Source organism: Mytilus trossulus, chromosome 2 (assembly GCF_036588685.1).
Source record: "Mytilus trossulus isolate FHL-02 chromosome 2, PNRI_Mtr1.1.1.hap1, whole genome shotgun sequence".
NCBI classification, from domain to species: domain Eukaryota; kingdom Metazoa; phylum Mollusca; class Bivalvia; order Mytilida; family Mytilidae; genus Mytilus; species Mytilus trossulus.
The window spans coordinates 69,227,230-69,255,227 of record NC_086374.1 but is presented as its reverse complement, the minus strand read 5'-3'; the positions used below and the strand labels follow the sequence as shown (position 1 = coordinate 69,255,227).

The following is a 27,998-nucleotide window of genomic DNA, read 5'->3' as shown; positions in this document are numbered from 1 at the left end:
GTATGTTTTAATATAACAATAATATAACAATTAAAATAAAAGAGCTGAGTTCGAATGTCCGACGTAATTCCCCTTTTCTATATATACAAAGGAAAATACTTTAAAAAATACCATAACACTTTATAAATATCAAAAAGAAATAAAGGATTCAGAGGACATGTAATGCGATTTATATTAAAATGAATATTTCCTAAGAATTGTACATATGAGAGCGCTAATAGTGCAATTTGCCATGCAATCAATGTTTCCAATTTATTTAATGAAATGATCTGCACGGATTTCCGATTGAGGCCGAGACATAAACCTTCAAATATTCATACAAAAATCGTGCGAGAACTGAACACATGAGAACGCCAACAAGGCAATATGCAGTTTTATCAATATATCAAAGTGGCATGACCGAGCGGACGGATACCTCGATGTGTATGTCAATCGCAACGCTTCGCGCGGGAGACAAAAGAGAAAGTTATCGGCTAGTGTATCATCTCATCTCAAAATCTTCCTTCAAAAGTTTATCGAAATCGGTGCCAGCTATGAATTCCATTAAAGCAGCGTCACATTCCTGATCAGTGATATCTTCTCGTTCGTCTTCTGATGAACTACAAAAAAAATGGAAAAAGTTCAGAAATATAATATTGTGAAACATTTTATTTTCATTGTCATGTTTGCTTAGTCGTTATTCCGATGTCATTGTGACTAGTGTTCATGGTAAAACTTTAACAGGTACACTAAAAGGACAAATTACTCTAAAAGTAATTTATTTTTTCAAACCAACCAATTTGTAGTAAGATTCATCTTAACCTACCGGAGGACCTGAGATCACCCCTAGTTTTTGGTGGGGTTTGTGTTGTTTATTCTTCAGTTTTCTATGTTGTGTCATGTGTACTATTGTTTTTTCTGTTTGTCTTTTTAATTTTTAGCCATTGCGTTGTCAGTTTGTTTTAGATTTATGAGTTTGACTGTCCCTTTGGTATCTTTAGTCCCTCTTTTTATACAAACATGTGTACGTCAATAGTTTATGAAATGTTCTACATGATACATACTCATAAATACATAATATACTAAATGTGTTAATCATTAGCTAAATAAATCATGTTAATGAAAAACGGGCCTGCCGCTTTTTTTCTTTAAAAAAAATATGGAACAAGAGAGTAAACGCATTACCTCATTTTTATTGTCCATATAAATTTCTCATACTCGGACTTTCCGTCTGTCTTCGGAGAATCTGAAAAACAAAATGTGAAATTATATGGAACCTGGAACCTGAAATAAGCATTATTTTTTTGAAGCCTTTATAGGCGCAATGTTAATTACTTGCAAAAATTGCATTACTAATCAAAAGTACATTATAACGTAATGTATTCAAACGATGTAATTGTTGTTTTGATTTTGTAATTAATTCAAAGAAGAGGGTAATAATTGCCGAAATGTAAGGGGAAATTTGGGTTAACGTTTTTATTATGTGTATATGTTTATGGCACTGCCACTATGAATAGTTTGACATCATTTAGAGAATATATATTTTGTTACTATCAGAATTTTCTTACCATCAGAATTTGTCCCAAAAATGTGTTCCTTTGGTTTATTGGGGTATAAATGTGTCCATTTTGGTGTATCCATTATTAGAAGTGGTAATGAACGTATCTGTAGATCTTTACATGTAAAAGGAGACGTGTGATGAACACCATCTGTAGTAATAAAAATAAATCATAAAGACTTGCATGTTATGGTAGTGTTTTATGTGAAGTGATTTGTTTTTTTTATAGTTAGTGTAATGATATATCGTTTTAATCAATATGAAACCGCGAAATATGGATTGTTAACCGCACTGAAAATTAGAAATTAAGGTAGAATTGCCTATAATTATAGATTATCGTTGATCATCACAAAGATATTGATTTTCTCGCTTGAGCCGGTACGACGAGTTGAGATGACCATTGAAAATCTGTTTATTGCTATTTTACCTATGACGACAGTGTCAATTTCATTTGCAAAGCCACTTGCACCCTTATTTTCATCGATAATGTTCATATCACATGACTCCGCTGAGATAGGCAATTACCAGTCAGAAAGTTGAAAGGAAAATTTCGTAAAATAGGGATAAGCTGCTTAATTCTTTAATACAAACCTTACAGGTACACATGTTTGGTTGAATATTTTTTCAGGAAAATTATTATTTTTTTTAGTTTGAAAAAAATCGTCAGTTTTCATATACGGTTCTAATTGTTACTACAATCATAGCCTACGTATGGTGTATATTTATCTTGGTTCAAGATTTTTATGATAGAGGCTAGGGCTGCTGCTCAGAAGAAAACAATTGATCAAAGAGTATCATAGTATGCAGTTGAAATCATCCCGTTGACAATTTAGGTTTGTTTGACCTTTCTGGAATATCTGTTTAACAAATGACAACGTAAATATTCCTAATGTTGTAATCAAAACCTTGTCCTTCTCTTTCCGAATTAATACAACTCTTTTCACTGGGTTTGTACTTTCATAAACAACACGAAAACTGCTACATGTAGATCAGTACCTACTTACCCTTCCGGGGCACCCGAAATCTCCTTTTTGATGAGTGTCGTGTTGTTTATTTTAAAGTTTAAATGTTATGTTTTACACAGTAGTTGGTCTTTTAATCGTTTTTCGTTTTTGTTGTTTTTGACATTCTAGTTCGAAGCCCCTTTTGATGTATTTGCCACTCTCTTTTAATTCAAGAAAAATTAAGCCAAAGTACTTACTATCACGGCTGTAAGAAATGGAAACTCCTCCCAACAGTGATGCACTGAAACGGCAAATGAAATTTCCCGGAGAAGAATCTTTCATACACATCTCAGCTTTGGCTTTACTTATAAAACCAGCAATGTTTCTAAAAGTAAAAGAAAATAAGTGTTTAAGATATTTCATATTTTTCGTCTCAAGTAAACATTTTGTTATTTATCCTGTTAATGTATTAGACCACAAAAAACGCTATGCGGGGAATATCATGCATGTATATAACGGTCGCCCGTCCGTGTATTATCCTATTTGGTCCTTTAAGCACCATGACATGTCCACTGGTTGCCAGCACTGTTTATCTTTAAATTTAAATCCTTTAAACAAATGTCATATTAAAATGTAAAAAAAAACAGACTTACCCTTCGTTCCAAGCGACATATAAATGATCCTTTGTAACACGCATTGTACTATAAAACAGGTCCCAGAAAGTGAACTCATGATTCCTCAAGTTATCCTAAAAAAGAATAACAAATAAGACGACGTGTATCAACTTTAAAATACAGATCCTTTTTGAATTTTAAAGTTATGGGTAAATTATTTGATATTTTACAGGTTATGTATGTAGAAGATACATTGGATAAGTGTTGTCTGCTACGAACCGTCATCGAATATGAACATGTGCCACCACTAAGACGTTAGCTCTGAAATAGCACGAGAAACGACTTTTCGATTGGTAAACAAATTAAAAAATTCTACAACTGTATCATATCGAGATACAGAACAGAAGTATATCATTGAAGGGAACCTTTTTATATGGTGCTTAAAGACAAACAACTATGCTTGAAATAAATGGTATTAACAGCGTGATATTGTGAAGAGTAAATATGAACACATTCGAGGAATACACACCTTACAGAACATATTAAATGTCACGTGGCAACTTGCATAATTACTTGATTCTCCTGTAATATAAAATTTAAAAAAAAGATTAAATTAACCCCGACAAGTATTGTATATGAACGTCATACTAAGCTTAATCGTGTTATATATCTTATGCTATTCACGATCAAACACTTGGAAACGAATTAAAGTCTGAAACGGTCGTTTTGATCTTATGGTCTACTGAAAAGTCTGAACAAAATATTATTCAAGTCATGCAAACTGTTTTCAGACAACTTCTTGAAGTTAAACAAACCAGCTTGTTCATGTAGTTTAAGGTTTGTGTTATCCAGTTACAACACTGTTAAGATGTTTTTATTATTAGAAAATTTACTCATGATTTAGATAAGCATGTATGAACTTTATTTTGACCACGGACTTAATTTAAGGACAATAGTTCAAATAACGCAGAAGGCAATCATAAACTAGTTTACATAATCAATTACACAAATGACCACCTTTGTCAGCGACATGACTGCTACAGGTATAGGTTTTTATGTGTTTTTAACCCCCTCCCCGTCCCCCCAAGCCAATGTTGGGTCCATGCGTACCAGTTTTAAAAGAGCTTTCAGATGTAAAATAAATTATATGGAAAATGCACTGTAAGCGATCGTCTACAAATATTTGTCAAATTTTTAAATGTATATTAGGTTGTATATCAAAGGTTTACATTATCAATGTATCGGACGAGTTTGCACTTATAAACATGCAATTTATTTTTAATATGAATGTGTCCAAATTACACGGATGCCCCACTCGCACTATCATTTTCCATGTTCAATGGACCGTGGTGAAATTGGGTGAAAAGTATAATTTGGTATTACAATTAGAAAGATCATACCATAGAGAACATGTGTACTAAATTTAAAGTCGATTGGACTTCAACTTCATCAAAAACTACCTTGACCAAAAACTTTAACCTGAAACTCCCACTTTCATTTTCTATTTTCAGTGGACCATGAAATTGGGATCGAAAGTGTAATTTGGCTTTGAAATTAGACAGATCATATCATAAGCAACAAGTGTACAAAGTTTCAGTTTGATCGGACTTCAGCTTCATCAAAAACTACATTGACCAAAAACTTTAACCTGAAGCGGGAAGAACGGACGGACGGACGCACAGACCAGAAAACCTACTGCCCCTCTACTATATTAGGTAGGGCATAAACATATATGCCCATTTGAAACATTATTCATATGGAAAATGGCATTGAAAGGGCACTCCGAGACTACGAGATATTCATGGACAGTTTTAATGGATAATTTAGGTATTGACAACATTGAATAGATACACTATGTGCACCGTTTGGGACATTGCAATAATGTTTTTTTTCGTTTCTTTAATTACCTGCTCTGTTTTTATTAGGAGACATAGAAAAACACACTTATCAACAAGACAATAAAATATTTTTTTTTTTTTACAATTTAAACAGACAATAGCGATAATGTTTAATTTATTAACTAAAAAGCATTTTAAAGGAGGTATGCGATGGAGTCAATATCGTTCTCTTTTAAATGATATATAAATATATATAACAGATTTATCTATTGGATCGCCATCAATGATGGTGATACATGGCTGTGTACATTCCAATGGATAAATCTGTTGTAGAGTTGTCACTGACTCAGACGTACTTATAAATATAATTATTTTCTGTGACTGTATCTTACATTAATTTGTAGGATCCTTTTCTATAGACAATTGAGCTGATCTGTTACAATAACATCTCCATGCCTTATATATCATGTACTGTGGTACGACGCTAGATTAAAACTGACGAGGAAAGGTAACACACGGCCACCGATAGCTTTATTTTTGTAGAGCCCAGGTGGTCTAGCGGGACGGCTGCAGTGCTGGCGATTTGGTGTCACGATATCACAGTAGCATGGGTTCGAATCCCGGCGAGGGAAGAAAAAAAAATTTGCGAAAGCAAATTTACAGATCTAACATTGTTGGGTTGATGTTTAGACGAGGTTTAAATATATATATACTTAATACATAAATACATAACCTCTATAAGAAGTCATACACATTCGGATTCTTACCAAACAATTTTGAAGCAAGATAATTAAGATGATCATCAGTTAGTCCTCGTCCTGTTTCATGTTTAAATTTTGCATTCAGGAGGATTGCTAAGTCATACCATGCCACGGATGACGGCACTTCAAATAAAGTCCTGGGCTGAAGAAAAAAAATTGAAATTACTTCTTTTTAAGAGCATGGAAAAGATTCACTTCTATAAAAACAATCGTATTTAAAATATTTTTTTCAATTGCAATACTTTATGTCAATATTAAATAGATCCATAGACAACTTGCGAGGTCGACGCATTTTCGTCAAAAACTTTGGTTTTAATGATTATAATTTGTGCATTTAGGCGCATCGTCATCTCAATTCCAATGTTGAGCGAGTGATGTGAAAACTATGATGCTATATTGCACGAATCAATCGGTTAATTGAATTTTCATAATTGACCATCAGCACTGCTTTCATGAGGGAATTTTGATGAAGTACCTAATGTACGAAGCAAACATTATTTCAAGTTTATCCTGCACAATGATGATCACTAAGACGCTTGATGCGCGTTTATAGTGCAGGGGTACAGGCGATCCCCTCTATTTGGTACATGCCATCTTAAAGGCGCGCATGATAAACGGATTTACCATTAGGATTTTTTTCTTCTGTTACTGTTTGTCATTTCATATAGTCTTTGGTATTTCGGTCTGTGTTTCAATTTTACCAAACGCACTCCTTTAAACACCTCACCTTTACCGAGTATCATAATTTTTTTCTAAATATATTGTGTTTATCTATTAGTTTTGATTTGTACACTTACCTGAGAAGAGAATTGATGATCCCATGAAATTGTTGCTAGAGCCTGACATTCCTGATTAACATGACTAGTTATTATCACCGGAACTGACAATGCCTTAAAGTAAGATCAAATAAATCAATGTGTCCACTTTAAATTATACACAAATCAATATCCAACTAAAATCGAAATTACGGTATATTCACTGTACCGCCATCTTGGATTCTTCTTTATTATTATGAGGCTGACTTTAAACAGGACTTTCTTAGGAAGAAAGGTAAGAAGGTAGCAATATCCTTAAACTCTACTATATAGATGATGTTCTTTCACTATATAATTTTAAATGTGTTGACTATGTCGAACGCATCTATCTCATTGATCTAGAGCTAAAGGATACAAAAGATACATTTAAATTGGCCTCATATCTTGACTTACATCTAGACGTTGACAATGAGAGTCGATTGAAAACAAAACTTTACGACAACAGAGATGAGTTCAGCTTTCCAACTGTGAACTTTCCATTTCTAAGTAGCAACTTTCCATCAGCACCTGCATACGGTGTATATATATTCCAATTGATACGATATACCCGTGCTTGCATTTCCTAGCATGATTTTCTTGATAGAGGGTTGTTGCTGACAAGGAAACTATTAAATCGAGAGTTCCCAATGGTGGAGTTGAAATCATCTCTTAGTAAATTTTACGGGCGCCATCACGAGTTGGTTGACCGTTATAGAATAACCGTTTTACAAATGATATCGGATATGTTCCTTACGTCGTCAGTACAATCCCCTTCCTTTTCATAAATGTGACCTACCGAATTAGACTATTTACCGGATTTTATATCCCATAAGACACGACGGATGCCACATGTGGAGCAGGATCTATTTACCCTTCCGGAGCACCTGATATTTCCCCTAGTTTTTGGTTGTGGTCGTGTTTTTTATTCTTTAGTTTTTTTATTGTTGTGTCGTGTGTACTATTGTTTGTCTTTTTCATTTTTAGTCATAGCGTCAGTTTATTTTCGATTTATGAGTTTGGCTGTCCCTCTGGTATCAGTCGTCCCTCTTTTATTGTATTATCTAAAATTTTGTTACACAAGCCCATTGTTTGTGTATTTCGAATCTATATTTCAACTATGACATTTAAGAGCATTTAACTCTTTTGACAGTTAAAACTTTATAATAGAATAATAGTGAAATTTTCATTTCTTTAAACAAGAAAACAAATTTCTTAAAGCATTTAATAAAACCTGTCTTCTCGCATTTTATATCAAAATTCTATCTTCAAGGTTTCTTTTCATTCACAAAATGTGGGGGGTTTTCATGGACAATATATGCTAATTTAGCCAATTTTGCATACCCTGTAGCTTGAAAAGATCCACATTTTTAGTTATATTAAAAAAAAATCATAACTACTTTTTTTTTTTTTAAGTATAAGAACATTCCTTATGAGGAAATATACACACATGATCCAACTTAAATCGGCATTTACTTCACGTTCTTCAGTAAAAAAAACCCAACTGGTGAAAAAGATATGCTGAACCAAAACTGGCTGAGTTCACTTATAAAGAACAATAATAAGGAACACGAAGTGCAAAACGTCTAAAAATAGTCACATGTGGAGCAGGATCTGTTTACATCCAGAGCACATTTGTCATGTGTTTTCTTCGAACTAATAGAATGTTATTATGGTTTTGTTTCAATATGTCAAATCTATACTGATATGTACTTACCAGAAGAGGTGTCTGTAAATCAAATTCTCCTATTTTTATTTTTGTTTCGAAGAGTATGCAATATTTTTCCTCAGCTATTCTCTAAAAATAGATTATTGATAAATAGAGTCGTTTGTTGTAAAGAGAAAAGGGTTAACTAAAGTTGTGTCTGATTTACTTTTCCAAATGTATGTTTGGTAAATTTTGTTAGCAACTTATGACCGAATCAAAATTGTTGAATGCGCGAAATCTACAACCCCAATAAAATCCAAAACTGAGCATTCATTTATGAACTACATATGGTAGAAACTAAGATATACTTATACATTAGGAAAAGTTACAAAATCACAGAGAGGAGCAAGATGATAGATCAGATTAAAGCAATACAAATTAACTCATCATAGATACCAGGATTAATTTTTGTATTTACCCTTATAAAAGACTCATCAGTGACGCTCGAACCCATAAAAGTTAAAAAGGCCATTTAAAGTACGAAGTTGAAGAGCATTGAGGACCAAAATTCTTAATCGTTTTGTCAAATACGGCTAAGGTTATTTGGTCCTGACTTCGAAAATCCTTGGCATTTCAAAAATTCAAAAATTTTGAAAACAGCAATTTTATAAATATAACCTTATCAATGATAATTCATGTCAGTACAGAAGTGCTGACTACTGGGCTGGTGATATCCGAGGGGAATTGAAACTCCACTAGCAGTTACCAGGATTGAAATTTGTATTTACGTCAGACGCGCGTTTACAATTGTTACAGTTGTTGTCAAGCTGTTATCTGATAAATTATAGTTAAATTGTTATTAGAACGATTTGAAATGATGATTGAAATGTAAGCAATGATATAAAGAAAGACAATACCTGACCACCCTTTCTTGATTCTCGTTTGAAGTCCTTTAAAACCTACAATATAAATAAATGAACGTACTTTAAATCTGGAGATTACACAAACAACCCCAAATTTATTAGAATAAAAATCATCAAACAAACCCGACAAGTCTCTTTTGAATTGTTTTTCATTTTTTCTGTAGCTGCTTATACCACATTGGTAAACTACGTAACATTTCTTGCATCTCAGTCATTCGGAAATATGTTATGTAGTTGTCTCTTTAGCAATCATTCTGCGAATAAACTCATCAAAGATACCAGGACTAAATTTAGTATATACGCCAGACGCGCGTTTCGTCTGCTAAAGACTCATAAGTGACGCTCGAATCCAAAAAAAGTTTAAAATGCCAAATAAAGTACGAAGTTGCAAACTGGTTAATATAAAGATCATATGTCCACGATTTGCGTACATTTATACAAGGATATGAACACACTGAGTCCTACTTTAATGAATATAGGTACATAGAAGGTGTTTACCTTGACGACAAAATTAGATAACTACACAACAGGTCGTTAAAACGGAACGTAGCTAGTATATAGATCAGAGTGTTTTCAAATTCTTGTAAGTGAAACAGGATCTGTGTGTCAAATTGTTAATGATAGATCAATAATTATATTCGTGACGCGTATCACAAAATTTTTATAGCCCACAACCCAACTGTACAGAGTAACCTAAATTCACTGATTTACAGGTTTTTTTCTACTAAATACATTTTATAGTTGAAAGGTATGTACATGTTTTCTCATTTAAAATGGGTTCAACGTATAAAAATTAAGATTTCAATACGAAATTTTTACAATAGCAATATAGAAAACGTACCAGGTTTTTAAACTTAGCTTGAACTTTTCCAGATGGAAGAATCTCAACTGTCGATTTATTGTTCAAAAGGTCTCTAATTGTTGACATATCAAACTTATTTGTGTGAACTGTCCGAGCTTGTGCTTCACTAAAACAAAGAAATAAATTGTGTTTAACCACTGTTTTACTATAACAAAGATACAACATGTGCTTCGCTAAAACAAAACAAAAATAAATACGATCTTTATCGAGTTTGTTCTATTCTAGAATTTGGAATTTTAATTATAAAGCAATTAAGATATGCACCTTTGTTTGTGTTCATACCACATGTCTACACTCGTCATCCTTGTTATTGTTTACCAAATCAGTTTCACGTATCAGCTGATTGTGACAAATGTGAAATAGACAACAACAAAAAAACGACACATGAGTCTGGTTTGTCATTCTATGGTCTCTATTACATTTTGCATGTTGTGTTTTTAAATGAGACAAATGTTGTTTGAAGTACTTTGGTCCTACCTCCTCTTTTCTATGTATTTTATTTATCAGTGGCTTACAAATCCTTTGCAAATGTGATTTGAACCCACGAAATGTATTATTATATATTCATGTGCACTTATAAACGGGTACATTATAACTCGAGTTTAATTTATTTAATACATTGTACTTGTATAAGTTCTAGAGTGATATTATAATTATAACTAATGCATAAAACTTATCGTACTTACGTCAATATGTAGGCGTGCACTGTTGGCAAACGAGATTGCACATTAAGCGTCTTACCAGCTAGGAGGGAGACACTTGCCTCAAATTTATTATCTTTCCTTAAAACCTGTGGTGGCTGTTGCTCAACGATAAATGTTCTACATTGGAAGCAAATAAAATATATGATATCAAACGAAAAACAAAATTAATCAAGAGGCGCTCTAAAGGGAAACTAGCTGCCAAATTCATGTTCACCGATTGGACTTGAATTCTCATTTTATTTATAACAATGTAAGACATTTTCCCAAACAATCCAAAGTATAAAATAAACAATTTAAAAGATGTAGCTTCGTTTCGTGCGAATTTTAGCAGACACCGCCTAATTAACTATCGAGTTAACCTGATATGACCATATAAGCGAGGTAAACATAAACATAAATAGAAATAGATTAAGCAACTCCTGCAATTGGATTTTTATAGGTTTGGTATATTTTGTATAACATGTATAGATTAAAACTTTATTTTTATTGTCGATTAGACATTTATAAGAATTATTATTTTTGTGTATCAAACAGTCAATCAAATTATTCACCTTAGTTTCACTTTCAATGTTGACATTCTTTTCCTTTAAATAACCGTACACGGACAATGCATGGTTTATTCTATCTCTTTTTACGGGTTTAATTGGAGTTCACATGAATACAGATTTAATGAGGTCGAATTATTCACTTGCAAGTGAATAATTCATGGTCAATGTTTATTTGCTTAATTTGACAAAATTGAACCATTTTAGCTAATAAATGCAGCTTATTATTTTACTATTTCACTTTCATTAATGATTGAACCAAAAAAAAATCATACATCATCAATGTAAGCAGTAACAAAAACACTGCTAAATAGTACGGGTTGGTATTTTAATTATAATTGGTAGTGATTTTATTCAGGCACAGTATGATGGCAGTTTTTATTAGAAACTCAACAGCTATGTGTTTCCATGCACTGAGAAAGCGTGTTCTTAATTTAACACTGAACTCCTCTCAAACTGGTGCTTTAGATATATTGTACCTTGGAGCATATTCGTTTGCTCTAGGTGAAAGTAGCAACATAAGCACAGTTCGTTTTTGTTTAAATTTTGTTTTAGATTTTGTGTAATCATTTTATAATGTACTACATCCTTGCGTTTCTATTGATCAATACTTTTGTTCAGTATATTTTTGATTTTTACTTTTTACCAAATAATCCTTTTAAGGCGAAGTGTACGTAATTAAACTTCACATTGGATTTTTTTTTAATTTCACATACAAATTCTGCTTGTAAAATTACACCAGAAAATGAAATAAAAAAAGGGGGTAACCGTTTTCGTTTTTGAGATACGAGCCGTTGAAATTAACTACACGATACACCAAAATTACAAAGGATATATAGGGGAAATTATAAAAATTAGCAGATATTTTTACACTATCAAGATTTTCATTTTTTATTGGACAATGGATTTTTTTTCTAAAATTGATATACGATTTTAAAATGAAAGACGAATCCATCGGTGCAAAGAAAGTCCTTAGCAACCGTATTAGTTTTTACGCTACTCTCTGTTGAAGTTTAGTTTTTGGCCGGAACATTGAAATTATCTGGCGACGTCATTGTCTGCAGTAACGTCGCCCAGCTTCTACATCGAAACTCTATTATATATGGTATCGTCTTATTTTCTAAATTGATATAAAAGTGTCCTAAAATTTTCATTAGCACAAAATACGAACATGTCAACGTTTTTTTAATCTAATAATTAATTTCACATGTCATTCATTAATTGTTCGGTAACCTAAAACTTTATGTTGAGTACTGTGTGTTTTTGTTCAAAACTACGGTTTTTAAAACGATATTGTTGGGTCAATTCAGGTTTAATTTTAATAATTAAATAATTAATAATAGAAGTAGAATCGTCACATGTTTATTTATTCATAATTCTGTTCTTAGGCGTTTTTACACGAAATGCCTTTCATGTCCCATGCGTCTGAAACAAAAAAAAAATCAACTAGTATTAAAGTCAGGCTGCACGAAACAATAGAATGCTTTGATTTCTAAATGGAGTAATTCAGATAATTTCTCATGATTAGGGTTTTTAAGACAGCACGGGCGTGCTTGTTGGATTTATGATAGACCGCACGAAGTATTTTCTCTTTCGTGTGTCCTTTCTTGGAGTAAGGGAGATAACTTGCGTAACTAACGTCGAACGTTATTAATCCCGTATTCCGCTAGGGGCGTGCAATTACGTACACTTCGCCTTAAACTATTTGAAAACCATTGTCATTGCAAATTACTGGTTTCTCGTTCAGAAGTGATATATACAATTGAACTAATACAAATAGAGATGGTGAAGATAACATAATGTTATGATAATGAACTGATTGTACTTTCTTAAACATCTTTTCTTCTGTTCCATTTTAAGATATATCATAAAGCTCTGTATTTTAAAACATTAACAAAAAAATTGAACAGAAATCCTTACCCGCAAGCCAAATCCACTAATAAATGTGCTAGCCTTTGCTGAACTGAGGTTGTAGTAGGTGAATTTTCAGGGTTTTCCAGTGGTAATAGCTGTAATATTTCTTCTAACTTTTGAATGTTTTGAATATTTTTTACTATTAAAGTCTGTATCTTCTCACATCTGTCGATATAAAAGCAGATAAACTGTTTGGTAATAATAAACACTTGAGCATGTTTAATATCGAAAGAAAAGCTTTGACAAGTTGGAACATATTGGTAAGATGCTATCACTACTAGTTTTTGACCAAAATGACATGACATACACAGGTACATAGGTATGAATCATATTTCGTATCGTACTCATATAATTTGCGTGTCCTGTACCATATACACTTTCTACCTTAGAATAATATGCATACATAGTAAAAAAGTTGCATTAAAAAGTATTTTTTAAACAATTTGATTTATCCAATATAGATTTCTTTTACGAAAAGATTAGTATTATTCAACTGCTTAATGAGTTGTTGAGTAAAAAACATTCTTAAAGGTTTTTAAACCTGTAAGCTAGAAGACAACATCATAGTGATCGAAAGCTACTAACAAACAATAAAACACAAACAAAAATGGATGAATTGGAACATTAATCAATTTTATTCTAAGTAAGATAATTACTTTTTCTGGAGATACTGTAAGATGGAGGAATCTAATGAAACTCCATTACATGCAATCTGTTGCTTGTGTTTCCATTTAAGAAGATCCGTGTCAAGAAAGGTTTGTTGAATCTGAGTTAATTCTTCGACAGAGAGTTGCAGTGTCTGAACAATGATCTTAAATAAAAAAAAAAGATTTACCGTGACATATTTATTCAGGAAAAGTGTTGATAGGTTTTGTTAAACTAGTTACGAGATATCTTACTTTTTTTAAGTATGATTGTTTTGTTCAGTCAATTATGAAATTGAAAGAGTGAAAAAATAATTCTATTTTAGCAGCCAGTATTGTTAATTTTTGTCACATTAAGCTAAGAAACATTGATGAAGAATCATTCACTTGCATGAAATTGATAGTTCAGTCTCATTGAATCCGTTGTTATATAAATTTCAATTTAACCTCTTACCTATAGACAGAAAGCGCATTCAGTGTGCTTGTTTTGTTATTAAAAGAAAAGGAATGTCAACATTGCAAGTGAAACAACGGCATTTAATACAGGTAAAAACGATGATTAACATATAATAAATTGAGTCAAATCGATGAATATGAATTTAAAAAATAAAAAGTCAAACAGATAAATTATAATACAATAGACACAATATAGAAAACTAAAGACTAAGCAACATGATCCCCATTAAAAACTGGAAGTGATCTCATGTGCTTCGGAAGGGTAAGTAGATCTTGCTTCACATATGACACCAGTCGTGTTACTCGTGCTATTATACACCCGGTTAATAGTCTTATTCGGTAGTCACATTCGTTGTGAAAAGGGAAGTGGATTGTAGTTACGCCATAAGGAGCACATCAGATGTCATCTGTGATACGGTTATTCCATAACGGTCAACCAATCGTAATGGCGTTTGAAAAAAATACGAAGGGATGAATTAAACTTCACTATTGTATATTTTGTGATTTATAAACTTGTTTAACCTTTTGAATTTTGGGTCCTCAATGCTCTTCAACTTTGTACTTGATTGTTTTTTTTTATCCCTACTTCACTGAAAAGTCTTGTGTAGACGAAACGCAGGTTTGGCGTATTAAATTATAATCCTGGTACCTTTCTAGTGTTAATTAGAAAATCTATAAAATTTAATCAATCATTTAAATATTTATATATGTTAACGAGATTCATGTATACAGTTTTTCCATATAATTGCAACTTTCATGAATTTTAAGATACATAATACATGTACTGAAGATAAAAGATTTTATTCTTTAATATATGTCTCAAAATTACAATACGCACACAAATATCAAAATCAACGGAACAGAGCTTTTTTTGGCTTTAAACGTACGTCATTGTTTGCTGAAGTTTAAGGAACATTTTTGACATTATGTCTTGGACAATCTTTACAGAATACTACTTACATTAACAAGATCCCAGATACTTCTTATGGATTTTTGCAAGTGTTGAATTATGAATTCTTTTCGAGATCTAGTTTTTTCACCTTCTTCATGGAGTTTGACTATTGCGTCCATGTCATCCTGGTTTAAAACATCTGGTTTGAGATTTTCCACTTCAGCAACTCTTTCGTTTATGTCTTGTTCAGCTTTTTTGAAATGCGCTGATAAATATACAATTCCAATACAATGCGTTATATTATAACAAGAACATAACTATTCGTATAGTGTATATAATGTTATTATTTATATTGTATTGATAGTAATTTTTTGAAATGTTATACTATATTAATATTAGATGGTATACATAAATGATATACAATTATAACTTTTGCATTTTGAAAAGAATAACTTTAAGGTTTATAAACCCTTCTGTAGCCATTTTTGTACGAATTTTTCAAACCTCAATTGTATCAAAACTACAGATATAATGAGTAATAGAGATAGGCCATTTAGTACATATTCCAAGGGGAAACTTGATGCAAAGCGTTATTTTTTACTGTTTCACTGCTTCAAAAGAGGACTTTGTGGCAAATAAATCAAGATTTTTATAGAAAATTCACAGCCTTCAATACAGGGATTTTTGTTATAAAATTTGAAACATAAGTTACTCACTTGATTTTTCTATGATGTGCTAGTGTGCATTTTTTACAAAAAGTCCAAAGCAACCTGTAAATTCCAAAACCCCTCGTGCTGAGTCACAAAAGTCGAGCGCACCCTAAAAGGTGTACTTGATTTTGGCCATATTTATATTTGTTTTAACCAATAACTACAGTTATAAACTTGTTTTAAGAAAATCAATGCTAGCACTGCATGCGATAATCCTATATATATCAGTCATCAAATTGCCAAATATGAGAGTACAAAGATAAAGGCTGTGGATTTTCTACAAAAATCTTGATTTATTTGCCACAAAGTACTCTTTTTCGATTAAATGCAATGGAACAGTAAACATAATGCTTTGCATCATGTTTCCCCTTGGAATATGTACTAAATGGCCTACCTCTATAATTCATTATATCTGTAGTTTTGATACAATTGAAGTTTGAAAAGTTCGTACAAAAATGGCTACAGAAGGGTGCATAAACCTTAAGAAAATAATATCTTTGGAGATTGAAAGTGTTTTGTCGTTACTTTACGTTGTCAGTTTTCGATCTGTGTTTGACTTTTACTTGTGTGTCTTTAGCTTCTCTTTTATTCGCTCTGGAGTTTGATTAATTGGATAATTTGGAATTGATTGTTAATTAACTCATCTATCGTGAAGTGGGTTCTTCGGGCTACTATAAGGCTAACAATAACAAAGGCGTTTAACATGTATGTATCTCTATTCAAACTTCTCGCAAGTGAATACGTCACAACAAGGTGACGATACAGTGTATACCGGCAGCGAGAACGTTACTTTTACACGTTACTTCTAACGTATCACCATGCACTATGCACATCATTTTTGTACTCACCACATGCGCGTGGTGTCCACAAAAAAAAAAACTCGCTTGTTAAGCTCAAATTACAAAAGAGAAAATCACATATACAGTACGAAATTGAAGAGAACCGAGGACCTCCAGATTTTTTGCAATTTTGCTCAATTTATTACAGATTTTTTAAATTATAATTCGGGTTGAATTACATGTTGTTTAGAAAGAACATTAATAACAAATGACTATGAAAAACATGTTTGTTTATTATCTACCTGTAACTATTGGTAGTTCTCTCAATAGTATCACAAATTCTTCTTGTTTCTTTTTGAATTCTTTGAGACCACCATCAATTGCCTGTAAGAAATATTTGTCTATTTTGACTTTAAATATCTATTTCGAAACATAAATAAAAGTAGCTTTAAGGCTTAACGAAACACACATGTTTGAATTTGGCAAAGGGAGTCTTTTTTCCCCTCTAGAGCGATTGTATTTCTATATTCCTAAACGAAACCCTAATCCTTTAAAAACCTTAAAAATAAAGTGTTTGATATTTCAAGGATGTACATCATATTATGTGTAGCAAATGCAAAAACAAAATCACTATGTGTAAAACTTAATAAATTTCTATTAAAATTGTATTATTTCTCTACATAATGTCAACATCTAAAACAATTTAAAATGTTAATATCATAAAAAATATTTAAGTTTCATAGGAATAAGAGAACGGGAACGAACCTTTTAAAATCTCTTTTGGTTGGTGTTGGCGTAAGAGGATTTAAAAAAAGAGTATTACGAACTGGAAAAAATATGTTGTCCAAGACATGATGAAAATTAATATTCTGCCCAAAAGGACGCAAGAAATAATTGTGTATTTAATTTCAAATATCAGTCTTTGAAAACAGTTTACACGATCTACGAGTATTCCCTCTGCAACAAAGCACCCATAAATATGGACTTACCGCATCCCAACCATTCAAGTTATTGAACTCTTCCAACATTTGTAGAATGTTCCCTTCAATACATTCGTCATGGCTTTGTGTTGTTATTATACTCTACAACAACGAAATGAAAAGATATTAAATTTCCATATGAGCGTCACTGATGAATCTTATGAAGACGAAACGCGCGTCTGGCGTATAAAATTGTAATCCTGGTACTTTTGATAACTATTTCCAGTCATATCAAGGTTCGGAATATATCTTTTGAAATTATAAGTAGAATATTGCGTACTCTTCACCCTCATTTTTAAAGCTGGATAACACTTGTCATTAGTTAAAAAGATTTTAATTATCGAAATAAAAACAAAAAAAAACAACATCCACGATGCCAAAGTTCCTTAAGTTTTGTTATTTAACACCAACCGATACCCATTTGCTTTCATGTTGTTTGTTCTTTTTGCGAATGTGCATGTTGTAAGTTTACAATTAAGCCCATTGTTATGTTCTAGATCAATTGTACGATGTTAATATGTGATGAACTAAGCATGATCACTAGGATTATAGTGAAATTGGAAATGGGGGAATGTGTCAATAGTTATCAAAGATACCAAAATTTTAATTTAATACGCAAGACGCGCGATTCGTATACAAAAGACTCATTAGTAACGCTCAGATCAAAATAAAGCGCATGGAAGACCCAAAATTTAAAAAAAATGTTGTGCCAATTCCTGCCAAGGTAATCTTTTCCCGAGATAAGAAAATCCTGATATTTTATCGAAAAATGTCTTGAAGTAGATTTTTTTTCAGCTTATCTTTTACACCAACATACTATTTGGTTAAAACATCAACTTAATGCATCGTGAACTTCGGTCTTGTTACACTTATTCAATGAACATTTATTGTATACGTCTATACCGAGTAGGTTTGAGGTACATACTTAAGGTAACAAACACACCGGCTGGTAATAACTGTATAGTTTTCAGCACAAGTAGTCAGGTCTAGTCTGAATACATTGACCTTACTTATAGCCGATTTCTAGAAGTATGTAGCTAAATATAATATATTTGGTTTGCTGGCTTGCTGGCCAACCATGAAGTCATTGTAAGATAAGGTATACTACCCTCCTTTCGAAGAAACCTACTCCTATAGACAGATAGATTAGTTATCTGTCGGACTACTTTACTCATTAAGGAGTGTAGTTTACTAGGATTTGGCTATACTTTTTGGACCTTTTGGATTATAGCTCTTCATCTTTTATATAAGCTTTGGATTTCAAATATTTTGGACAAGAGCATCACTGAAGAGACATGTATTGTCGAAATCGCATCTGGTGCAAGAAAATTGGTACCGTAAATTTTATTACATAACCTAAGAATGACTTCACGGTTCAGCTAGCATGATATTAGTTTTAGCTACATACTCTATTTAAGAATTAAGAATTAAATATACTTTACAGTATATTCTTGAAGAACCATCATATTCATTTTAAATTTTTCAAGCGAATCATAACACCATAATATAAGACTGCGTATCGTTGAGAATTTATGAGAGAGTTTACAGCTGTCATATTCAAAACTTTAATGTGTGTTATAAAATTGTTAATCATGTTGGCGATTTTGTTAGGTTTGAAACCTTGCTCAACTCATAATTTTAATTTTCGGAAAATACAGGTACCAAGTTGAAAATATAGCATGTGTTGTTTTCTTTTCTTACTTGTTCCGATGAATGATTGCATTTGTTTTAATGTACACCCTCTAATGGAATCTACCTTGGAGTTTCCTATTCTTTTTATATTAATATCACCATAAAAGATTTCAGTTTCGTAGATTTTTTTAAGTTAAATTCATTTCTCAATTCAATGAGATTGAAACATTAATATGTAATAGAAACGTTTGATAGTCATTTTATGGTCAACGTCTTCTTCTAAGCTTAAGTCCCTGAATCGGAAGTATAATAAATGAAAACACACTCTGTTACATCTAAATACAACTTACACTTTTAGATGCTGTCAGCAACTGTTCTTCATACTTAAGACATATCTTCATATCCCTTACAAAATTGAGCGGTTCATTGATATACTTATTCTGAAAGTATTTTAAACGTGCATATCAGATAATTGAACCTGATCATGAACACAACTTATTGTTTTGCTCTTAAAACTATGATGTTATATATATATAGATATCAACAATGCAAAAAACAAAAGCCGGCATATACCAAGTTGACATTAAAAACTTACAAAAGAAAAGACGACAAAAAAACCCAAATAAGTTCACAAAAAGAATACAAAGTCTGAGAACGACGTACTCAAGATTCGATATCATGTTTGAGCAAAGTTAGCATACTGATTCACTAGTGGCACCAGTCATGCTGCTAATGTCAGGATTATCACGTGATTATAAAGTCCATATAATGTAAACATGCACTCCCGTAATATGTCGGGTATTATTCCAACAATATTGGTGGTTTAAATCTTCTTTCTTCACTCTTTCTACATAACGCCATTCCTAAATATTGTTTTGATGATTACTTAAACAACAATGGCAATCAGAAGTGGATTCATCGAACTCAAAAAAATCAATATTTACAATCACTACTCATTTTTAATTACTAAATGTGCTGAACTTACCACAGTAACTTATTTGAATAAAGGAATAAAACTTAAATCCCTTTGTCGATAGATTTCTACATAAGCACAATACATAAGTATGTATGTATGTCCCGTATGCTGATTTGGAATAAAAGGAAAGATTCAAATAAAACTGTTTCTTGACAATTTTTAAACGGAAAGTGTATATATGTGTATGTGCATATCTTACTGTACATTATTTGATTTGTTACCTCTATAGAAATCAGGCATTCTTTGAATTCAGGAATCACTTTTGCTTTATTTTGAATAAGTTGAAGAAGACCTTGCAGCAGAGGTAAGGCATAACTATTTCTGTGACTGTCATCATTTTCATCAATTTGATTCCTATGTGTTTATGATAGAACAGAATCAAATGGTCAACAACATAAATACAATACTTTTAATAATTATAACTGTAACTAATTGAAAAATGTCCGATCCATCTGATCGTGTAGATCTTATTTAACATAAAATTTTATCTCTTGATAAATTAGAATTGTTCTTTTTCCTAAACATTGTACTTTGGACAATATTAACAATTGTATTTGCTTTCAAATTAACGAATCAATATTTGCTTTCAAATTAACGAATCAATATTTGTAAAAATGATTGCTAATGAACCTTTTTTACATAAAGACCAAAAAATTAGATAAATTAACAATTTCAAAGTACAGGAAGGTGATAATAAAGGGTAAAAAGAATTAATATGTGCTTTTATAGCTGACTATGCGGTATGGATCGTATACAACACCAACTTACCAAGGTTTTTCGTCTATCCATACAGAAAAACAATCCCTGATTTGTATTGGGAAAATTTCAGCATACCTAGATCTCAATTTTGACAGGAATTCTACAGGTATCTCTTGAACTTGAGCCCATTGCTGTGACATTTCTTTGGAAAAAAAATAATACAATAACACTTGATGCCACTCAACATCTAAGTGTTATTACAGATAGGTTCTTAGATGATTTTAATGATTTTGACTAAATTATTAAAAACGTTGTGAATTGCATGGTCCGCAGATAGATGCACTTATCAACAAACTGCAAAAACCTGTTTTTATAATTTTGTAATGTGATGCAATTTAAAATGTATGCTTCTAAGTTATGAAATATATTTGATTAAATTCTTAAAACTTTGCAAGTAGCAAGATCCGCATACAGATAAACAAATATGAAATTTGTACAATCTTCTACAATCAAATTTGGAATATGATAAAATATACGTTTGGGATTAATACTACAAAAAAAATGTCATGCTAGGTGATTATATAGTTATCCAAGGTACCAGGATTAATTTTTCTGCGAGTTACAATACTATATCTGCTTGTTAACCTTTCAAAAAACCCATACCATTTATTAAAATTAGATATGTTGACTACATTTAGTTGTTAAGAGGTATACATAAATGTTTAGAATGATAAAAAGATAGAAATGGCCATATATAACCAGCGGCTCAGAAGGTATAGAACCACTTATTCAGGCCTTGTCAGAAAGAACATACAAGAAAGTACTACATATTTTAAACAAAGTGGTTCCTTCGCATAGGTGTATCTTTGTCAAAATCGGGTATATGTAGGTAATTTTGGAATCAAATGAAAGCTTTGGGACTTGGGATCACTGTAGAGCCCTGGTTGAAAGATTGATTTGACTAATAAAGAAGTATGTGAAGTTTTGATTGGAGGGCACCTTTTTGCCTGTTTGTCAGATCAGAAGTTCCTGTTTTTGTATTGTCAATCTTTCGGGAATCCAGTACGCTCTAATGTGTAATAAAAGGTCTGTTGATATTTTTTAGCAAAAGTCAGGATAAGGTACAGTTTTGACAAGAAATAACTGCCCCTGAATTTGAACTTAAGACAAAGAAGCCATTGGACAATAACAATCAAAACCAAGGAGTGAACAAACACTCACAAAACCAAAAGACATTTACATCAATAGTTATAAATGATAATTAAGAAACAACACGAACTCAACTAAAAACCAGGAGTGAAATCAGGTGCTACGGAAGGGTAAGCATTTCCTGCACCGTATACGGCACCCGTCGTGTTATTGCTTTGTTCAGTTCGGTAATGATGGAATGTAATAATGACTGAGGAAGAATATCATATATGATTTCTGACACACTTTTGTCATAATTGCCAATCAGCTCATGATTGCGACCGTAAAATTTCTTGAGTGATGACATTAATTTGATTGATTCATTGCCCTGTCTTAGCAACTTTTGAGAAAGTAGTATTCCTCGTTCAACAAAATCAACGTACTTTGAGCTAGCTCTAGAGTAATGTATCAATTGATACACATACTTTTGAGAAAGTAGTATTCCTCGTTCAACAAAATCAACGTACTTTGAGCTAGCTCTAGAGTAATGTATCAATTGAGACACATATAATTCATATGTTGGTGCCGCTGGGATGTTGCTATTCAGAAATGGAATGTTAATTATAGGAAAATTAAATTCATCGCGTTTGTTATAAATTTTTGTATTCAACCTACCATCAGTAGTCATTTCGAGAAAAAGGTCTAAATATGAAACAGATTTATCGATGTCGGTAGTATCTTTTATTTCAAGTTCACTTGAACATATTAAATGTAAGTAATTAATGAATCTATTATTATTTAGAGACAGTACATCATCAATATACCGAAAAGTGAAATTAAAAGACTGGGTTAATACTTTTCGCCATCTTGTATTAGCCCTTGGATAAATTCTGCTTCATAGGAATTTAAAAACAAATCTACAAGAAAAGGAGCTAAATTGGTATCCATTGGGATTCCAAGTCTGTTGGAAAACCAAACCTCCAAATTCAACAAATATGTTGTCAACTAAAAAGTCTCGCATGGCAGTGATATCCTCGTCGGTATACTTTTGCCTTGATCTGATTTTTCACAAAGTAAGCTGAATTCCAGCCCAAACTAGATATTAAAAACATCAAGTGCCCTTTTTGTTTAAGAAACATAAGCTAACGAGTTCTTTCAGTCGAGCTTTAAGTTTAGTATGTGGAATAGCGGTATAAAGGGTTGAAAAATCAAAGGTTTTAATGTTGGTACAATGTTTTAATGATTTAGATTGTAAATTCACCAATAACTCTTTTTAATTTTTCAGTATCCACATCTAATTAACACCACTTCTTGAATATGCCGTTTCGGAATATTTCTGAAGTCCTTCTTTGGCTGTAGTGAGTATGGCGTTTTGAACTTTAGAAAGGGGTTAAGTGAAACACTTCAAAGAACCTGTAATATACCTTTCCTTATAATGATTCTTGTGAAGCTTAGGTATCCAATATAAGGATAGATGATCCTGGTCTACATTCTTTGGATTAACACCAAAGGAGGTTATAAGCGAATTGTGGTTTTCCAGAATCTCCTGTTTCATAAGCGTACTTAGTGTATATGCAGGATTTCCAAGTGTGTTATTTATCCCAAGTTCCTTAATCAGGCAGTCTATGTAGTGTTTATTGCAAACAAAACAATATTGTTTGAGGCTTTGTTAGCTGGAACGACAACATATCTGTCATGGAGGCAAGACAACTCCTCTATAACATAAGTGTCTTGAAAGATGGAAGGAGCTTTGGTTCTCCTTGACCCTTTACTAACCCTATCTGAATAAATGACCTCACTGATTGTACCCACTCCAGTACTTTAAATTTATTTGCTTGAAATTTAAGAATTTAACAGAGAAAGCAATGTTGCTATAAATTAGTGGTTTTAGATCTGAAGAGCATGTGTCGCTTAGCTGTTTTAACTGATTGTTTGGATATCCTGTAAAGTTTCAATCACATTCAATAGTATTTGATTTCAGATATCATAATGATATAAAGGATAATAACAACAACAAAAACCTGCACATTTTGCGTTGAATTACTAACTCAGGGACAGCAATCCATCAACGGGTTGTCGATTTGTCTGAAAATCAAGGCAGTAAAATATAAATCTGATAAACATTTTTGTCACTTGTCAGATTCTTGCTAAATGATTCAGTTTCAGAGAGATAAACCAAGCATTTTATCCCCAGGTTCTATTTTTAACCATGTCTACCATGATGATTGGAAGACGGGGTCATCGGACACATTAATATTTAAACTAGATACCCTATTGATTATTGTGGTCCATTTTGGTTAATTTGGTCCATTAGTTTCAGAGAAGAAGGTTTTCTGTAAAAAATAATAGACGACAACGACGACGGCCGCCAAGTGTTGAGAAAACCTTACTTGACCTGAGATACAAATGTATACTACAAAAATAAAATGCTAAATGAATGTACAGTTTCTGAAGATTTCATCGACTTTTATATGTCTTCTAAACCTCAGGACCCAATCAGTAACCCTTACACCTGGGCTATAAATATAAATCCGAATTTTATATGCATGGGGTATTTCCTCAAAAGTTTTCTTGCTACTTTTTTCCTTGATTGGTTCACTAATAGAGTGGTCCTATATTGCATATATATATATATTAAAATAGGTGAGTAACACTTTGATTTTAATATGGTCCTATAATTTAAATATTAATTGATCAACGAAAAAACATAATTATGATGAAAGGGATTTCTGCCATTCAATAAAGGGACTCTATTCGAGATTAAATTCCTTAATTTGACCACTGAACATTTTGTTTTTATTCGAGCGTCACTATTGAGTCTTTTGTAGACACAACGCGCGTCTGGCACAAATACCAAATGCCAATCCTGGTATCTGTGATGAGTTTATTTACAACCACTGAGTCGATGCCACTGTTTACGGAGTTTTTATTACCCGAGTGTTTGACCAGCCAAGAAGTCAGCACTTCTTTGTAGACATAGCTTATTATTGATATGTCATGATTATTAATTCGCTGTTTATAAAACTTTTGATTTTTGAAAAAGTAAGGCTTATCGACCTAAAAATACAAAATTAAAATACTTGTTTTTACGACAAGTTTACTAATATATGGAAAAGTTTATTTTTATATATAGCCATGATAGCAGTAAAATTTATTTCCTTTTGCATGTTTGAACCGATGTGAACTAGATGCTCTCAAGAGCCTCTGTCGCTCACCTTAGTATATGTGCATATCAAACAAAGGACACAGATAAATTCATGACAACATTGTGTTTTGGTGATGGTGATGTGTCTGTAGATCTTACTTTACTAAACAGTCTTGCTGCATACAATTATCTTTATCTATAATGAACTTGGCCAAGTAGTTACAGTGATAAATATATGTTAAACTTTACAAAATTGATGAATATAGAAAAAAATTAATACAAAGGGCAATAACTCCTGAGGGGGTCAATTGATCATTTTGTTCGTGATGACTTTAATACTCTAAGGTCTTACTTTTCTGTACATTATTGATGTTTATAGTTTATCTGTACCTTAAATAATATTCAAGATTATAACCGAAAACGGCAAAATTTCCTTGGAATTATCAATTTAGGGGTAGCCACCTAACAACAGGTTGCTTTTATAAAATTATATTGGTCTAAAATTTTAGAGCAGATAGAGTTTGGCCTGATAAACAATCAAATCTAGTCAGATATGCTCTAAATACTTTGGTTTCAAAGATATACGCCACAATCTGCATTTAACCCGTATGTTCTATTTTTAGCCATGGTGGCCATCTTGGTTTGTCTGCCAGGTCAACCTATACACATTTTTTAAACAACTTACCCCATTGATGATAGTGGCCAAGTTTGGTTAAATTTGAACCATCAGTTTCAGAGGAGAAGATGTTTGTAAAAGTTAACGACGACGTACGAAAGTGATTAGAAAAAAAACTCACTTGGCCCTTCTAGCCCGGTGAGCTAAAACGTTAATAAGAAGTTTACATTTATTCCAGCATCACATAAATATGACAAGCCTCAAATTTATAATTACAACTTCATCCAAGCACTTACATTCGCAAATTATGACTTTTCCCCCCTAATAAGCTCTTCCTAATGATCAGGGATCACCTGTTATCAGACTTGGGGTAATTGTAACTGTAATCATCAATCAGCTGTAAAAGAAGAGGGACGAAAGATACCAAAGGGACAGTCAAACTCATAAATTTAAAACAAACTGACAACGCCAAGGCTAAAAATGAAAAAGACAAACAGAAAAACAATAGTACACATGACACAACATAGAAAACTAAAGAATAAACAACACCAACCCCAACAAAAACTAGGAGTGATCTCAGGTGCTCCGGAAGGGTAAGCAGATCCTGCTCCACATGTGGCACCTTTCGTGTTGCTTATGTGATTACAAATCCGGTAAATAGTCTAATTCGGTAAGTTACATTCATGAAAGGGAAGGGGATTGTAGTTACGACGTAAGGAACATATCCGATATCATTTGTGAAACGGATATTCCATAACGGTCAACCAACTCGTGATGGTGTCCGTAAAATTTACGAAACGATGATTTTAACTTCACTATTTAGAACTCTTGGTTTAATAGCTTCCTTGTGAGTAGCAACACTCTATCAAGAAAATTATGATAGGAAATGCCAGCACGGGAATATCGTATCAATTGGGAGAAAAAAGTAAAAACACAAAAATACCGAACTCCGAGGAAAATTCAAAAAGGAAAATCAAAAATCAAAAGGCAAAATCAAAAGTCCAAACACATCAAACGAATGGGTAACAACTGTCATATTCCTGACTTGGTACAGGCATTTTCTAATGTAGAAAATGGTGGATTGAACCTGGTTTGAGATATATACCCCGTATACAGGTGCTGCTGGAATGTTGCTACTTAGGAATTGAAAGATCACAATTGGAAAGCTGAAATCATCTCTTTTGTCGTAAAGTTTTGTTTTCAATCGACCCTCATTGTCAATTTCTAGATGTAAGTCAAGATATGAAGCCGCCTTGACTGTATCTGTAGTATCCTTTGTCTCTAATTCGATGGGATAGATCCGTTCCACATAGTCACCAAATTTTGAATTATTTAGTGAAAGAACATCATCTATATAGCGGAAAGTAGAGTTAAAGGATATTGCTAACTTCTTATCTTTCTTCCTAAGAAGTTTTTGCATGACGTCAGCCTCATAATAATAAAAAAACAAGTCGGCAAGTAGAGGGGCACAGTTTGTGCCCATTGGGATGCCGACAGTCTAATGAAACACATGTCCTCCGAACGTAACAAATATGTTGTCAATCAAGAAATCAACCATCTTGATAATATAGGTTTCAGAGATTTTTTTTGTTTGAATCAGAGTGATTCTTTACAAAGTAGGATTTATCTTAGGTTTACTAAATAGATGCAGTTTGAAGTTATCATTTTAAAATATATAAAACAAAATCCTCTCTAAAAAGAACTATAGTTATATAAAACGTTAATTTATTCACATCATTCAAAATGTGTTTTTTTTATTCATTGTAATCAGATAAAATCCTGATTACTTTCCCAATGTAATCATTAATTTAATCAGACACTTCCAGAAATGATGTAATCATTTATTAATTTAATTGTACAAATGACAAAGTAATTGTAATTTAATCAATTACATTGAAAGTAATCGGACCCATCTCTGCCTGTTATATATATATTTATAAGATTATTCAATTAAACTTTGTGATATGAATGTACAGTATTTGACATTTGATGAAAGTATAAACTGCACAAAATTCAGACTAATTAATTATCGCAATAGTTTACACCCTCGCAAATAATGTCTGAACAGGATTACCATGTAAAAAGATGACTATTTTATATTGATTGTATATACCTTTGAAACAACCTAAATATTCTACAGTGCGTAGTACTTACCAAGAATGGCCTCCTGCTTCTATGAATTTATCACTATAAGACTTTGTTATTGTAAAGTGAAAGTACAAAATATGAATGGTATTTTATAACAGAAGGTTTGATTGGT

General features: G+C 32.2%; 1 protein-coding gene across 1 annotated transcript; it reads right to left on the bottom strand.

The window, feature by feature from the left end:
* Window positions 1-3: 3 nt before the first annotated feature.
* On the bottom strand, window positions 4-27,998 carry LOC134707884 (signal transducer and activator of transcription 5B-like). Its single transcript, XM_063567994.1, has 21 exons — window positions 27,893-27,998; window positions 20,919-21,051; window positions 20,372-20,504; window positions 19,525-19,614; window positions 17,552-17,644; window positions 16,865-16,946; window positions 15,142-15,338; window positions 13,738-13,892; window positions 13,088-13,246; window positions 10,605-10,739; window positions 9,898-10,024; window positions 9,051-9,092; window positions 8,203-8,283; window positions 6,492-6,584; window positions 5,701-5,836; window positions 3,625-3,677; window positions 3,135-3,229; window positions 2,739-2,866; window positions 1,548-1,688; window positions 1,165-1,225; window positions 4-599 (listed from the first exon to the last, which is right to left on the bottom strand). Exons 2-21 carry the CDS (start codon window positions 21,047-21,049, stop codon window positions 482-484), a joined length of 2,250 nt encoding a protein of 749 aa, XP_063424064.1. The 5' UTR covers window positions 21,050-21,051; window positions 27,893-27,998; the 3' UTR covers window positions 4-481.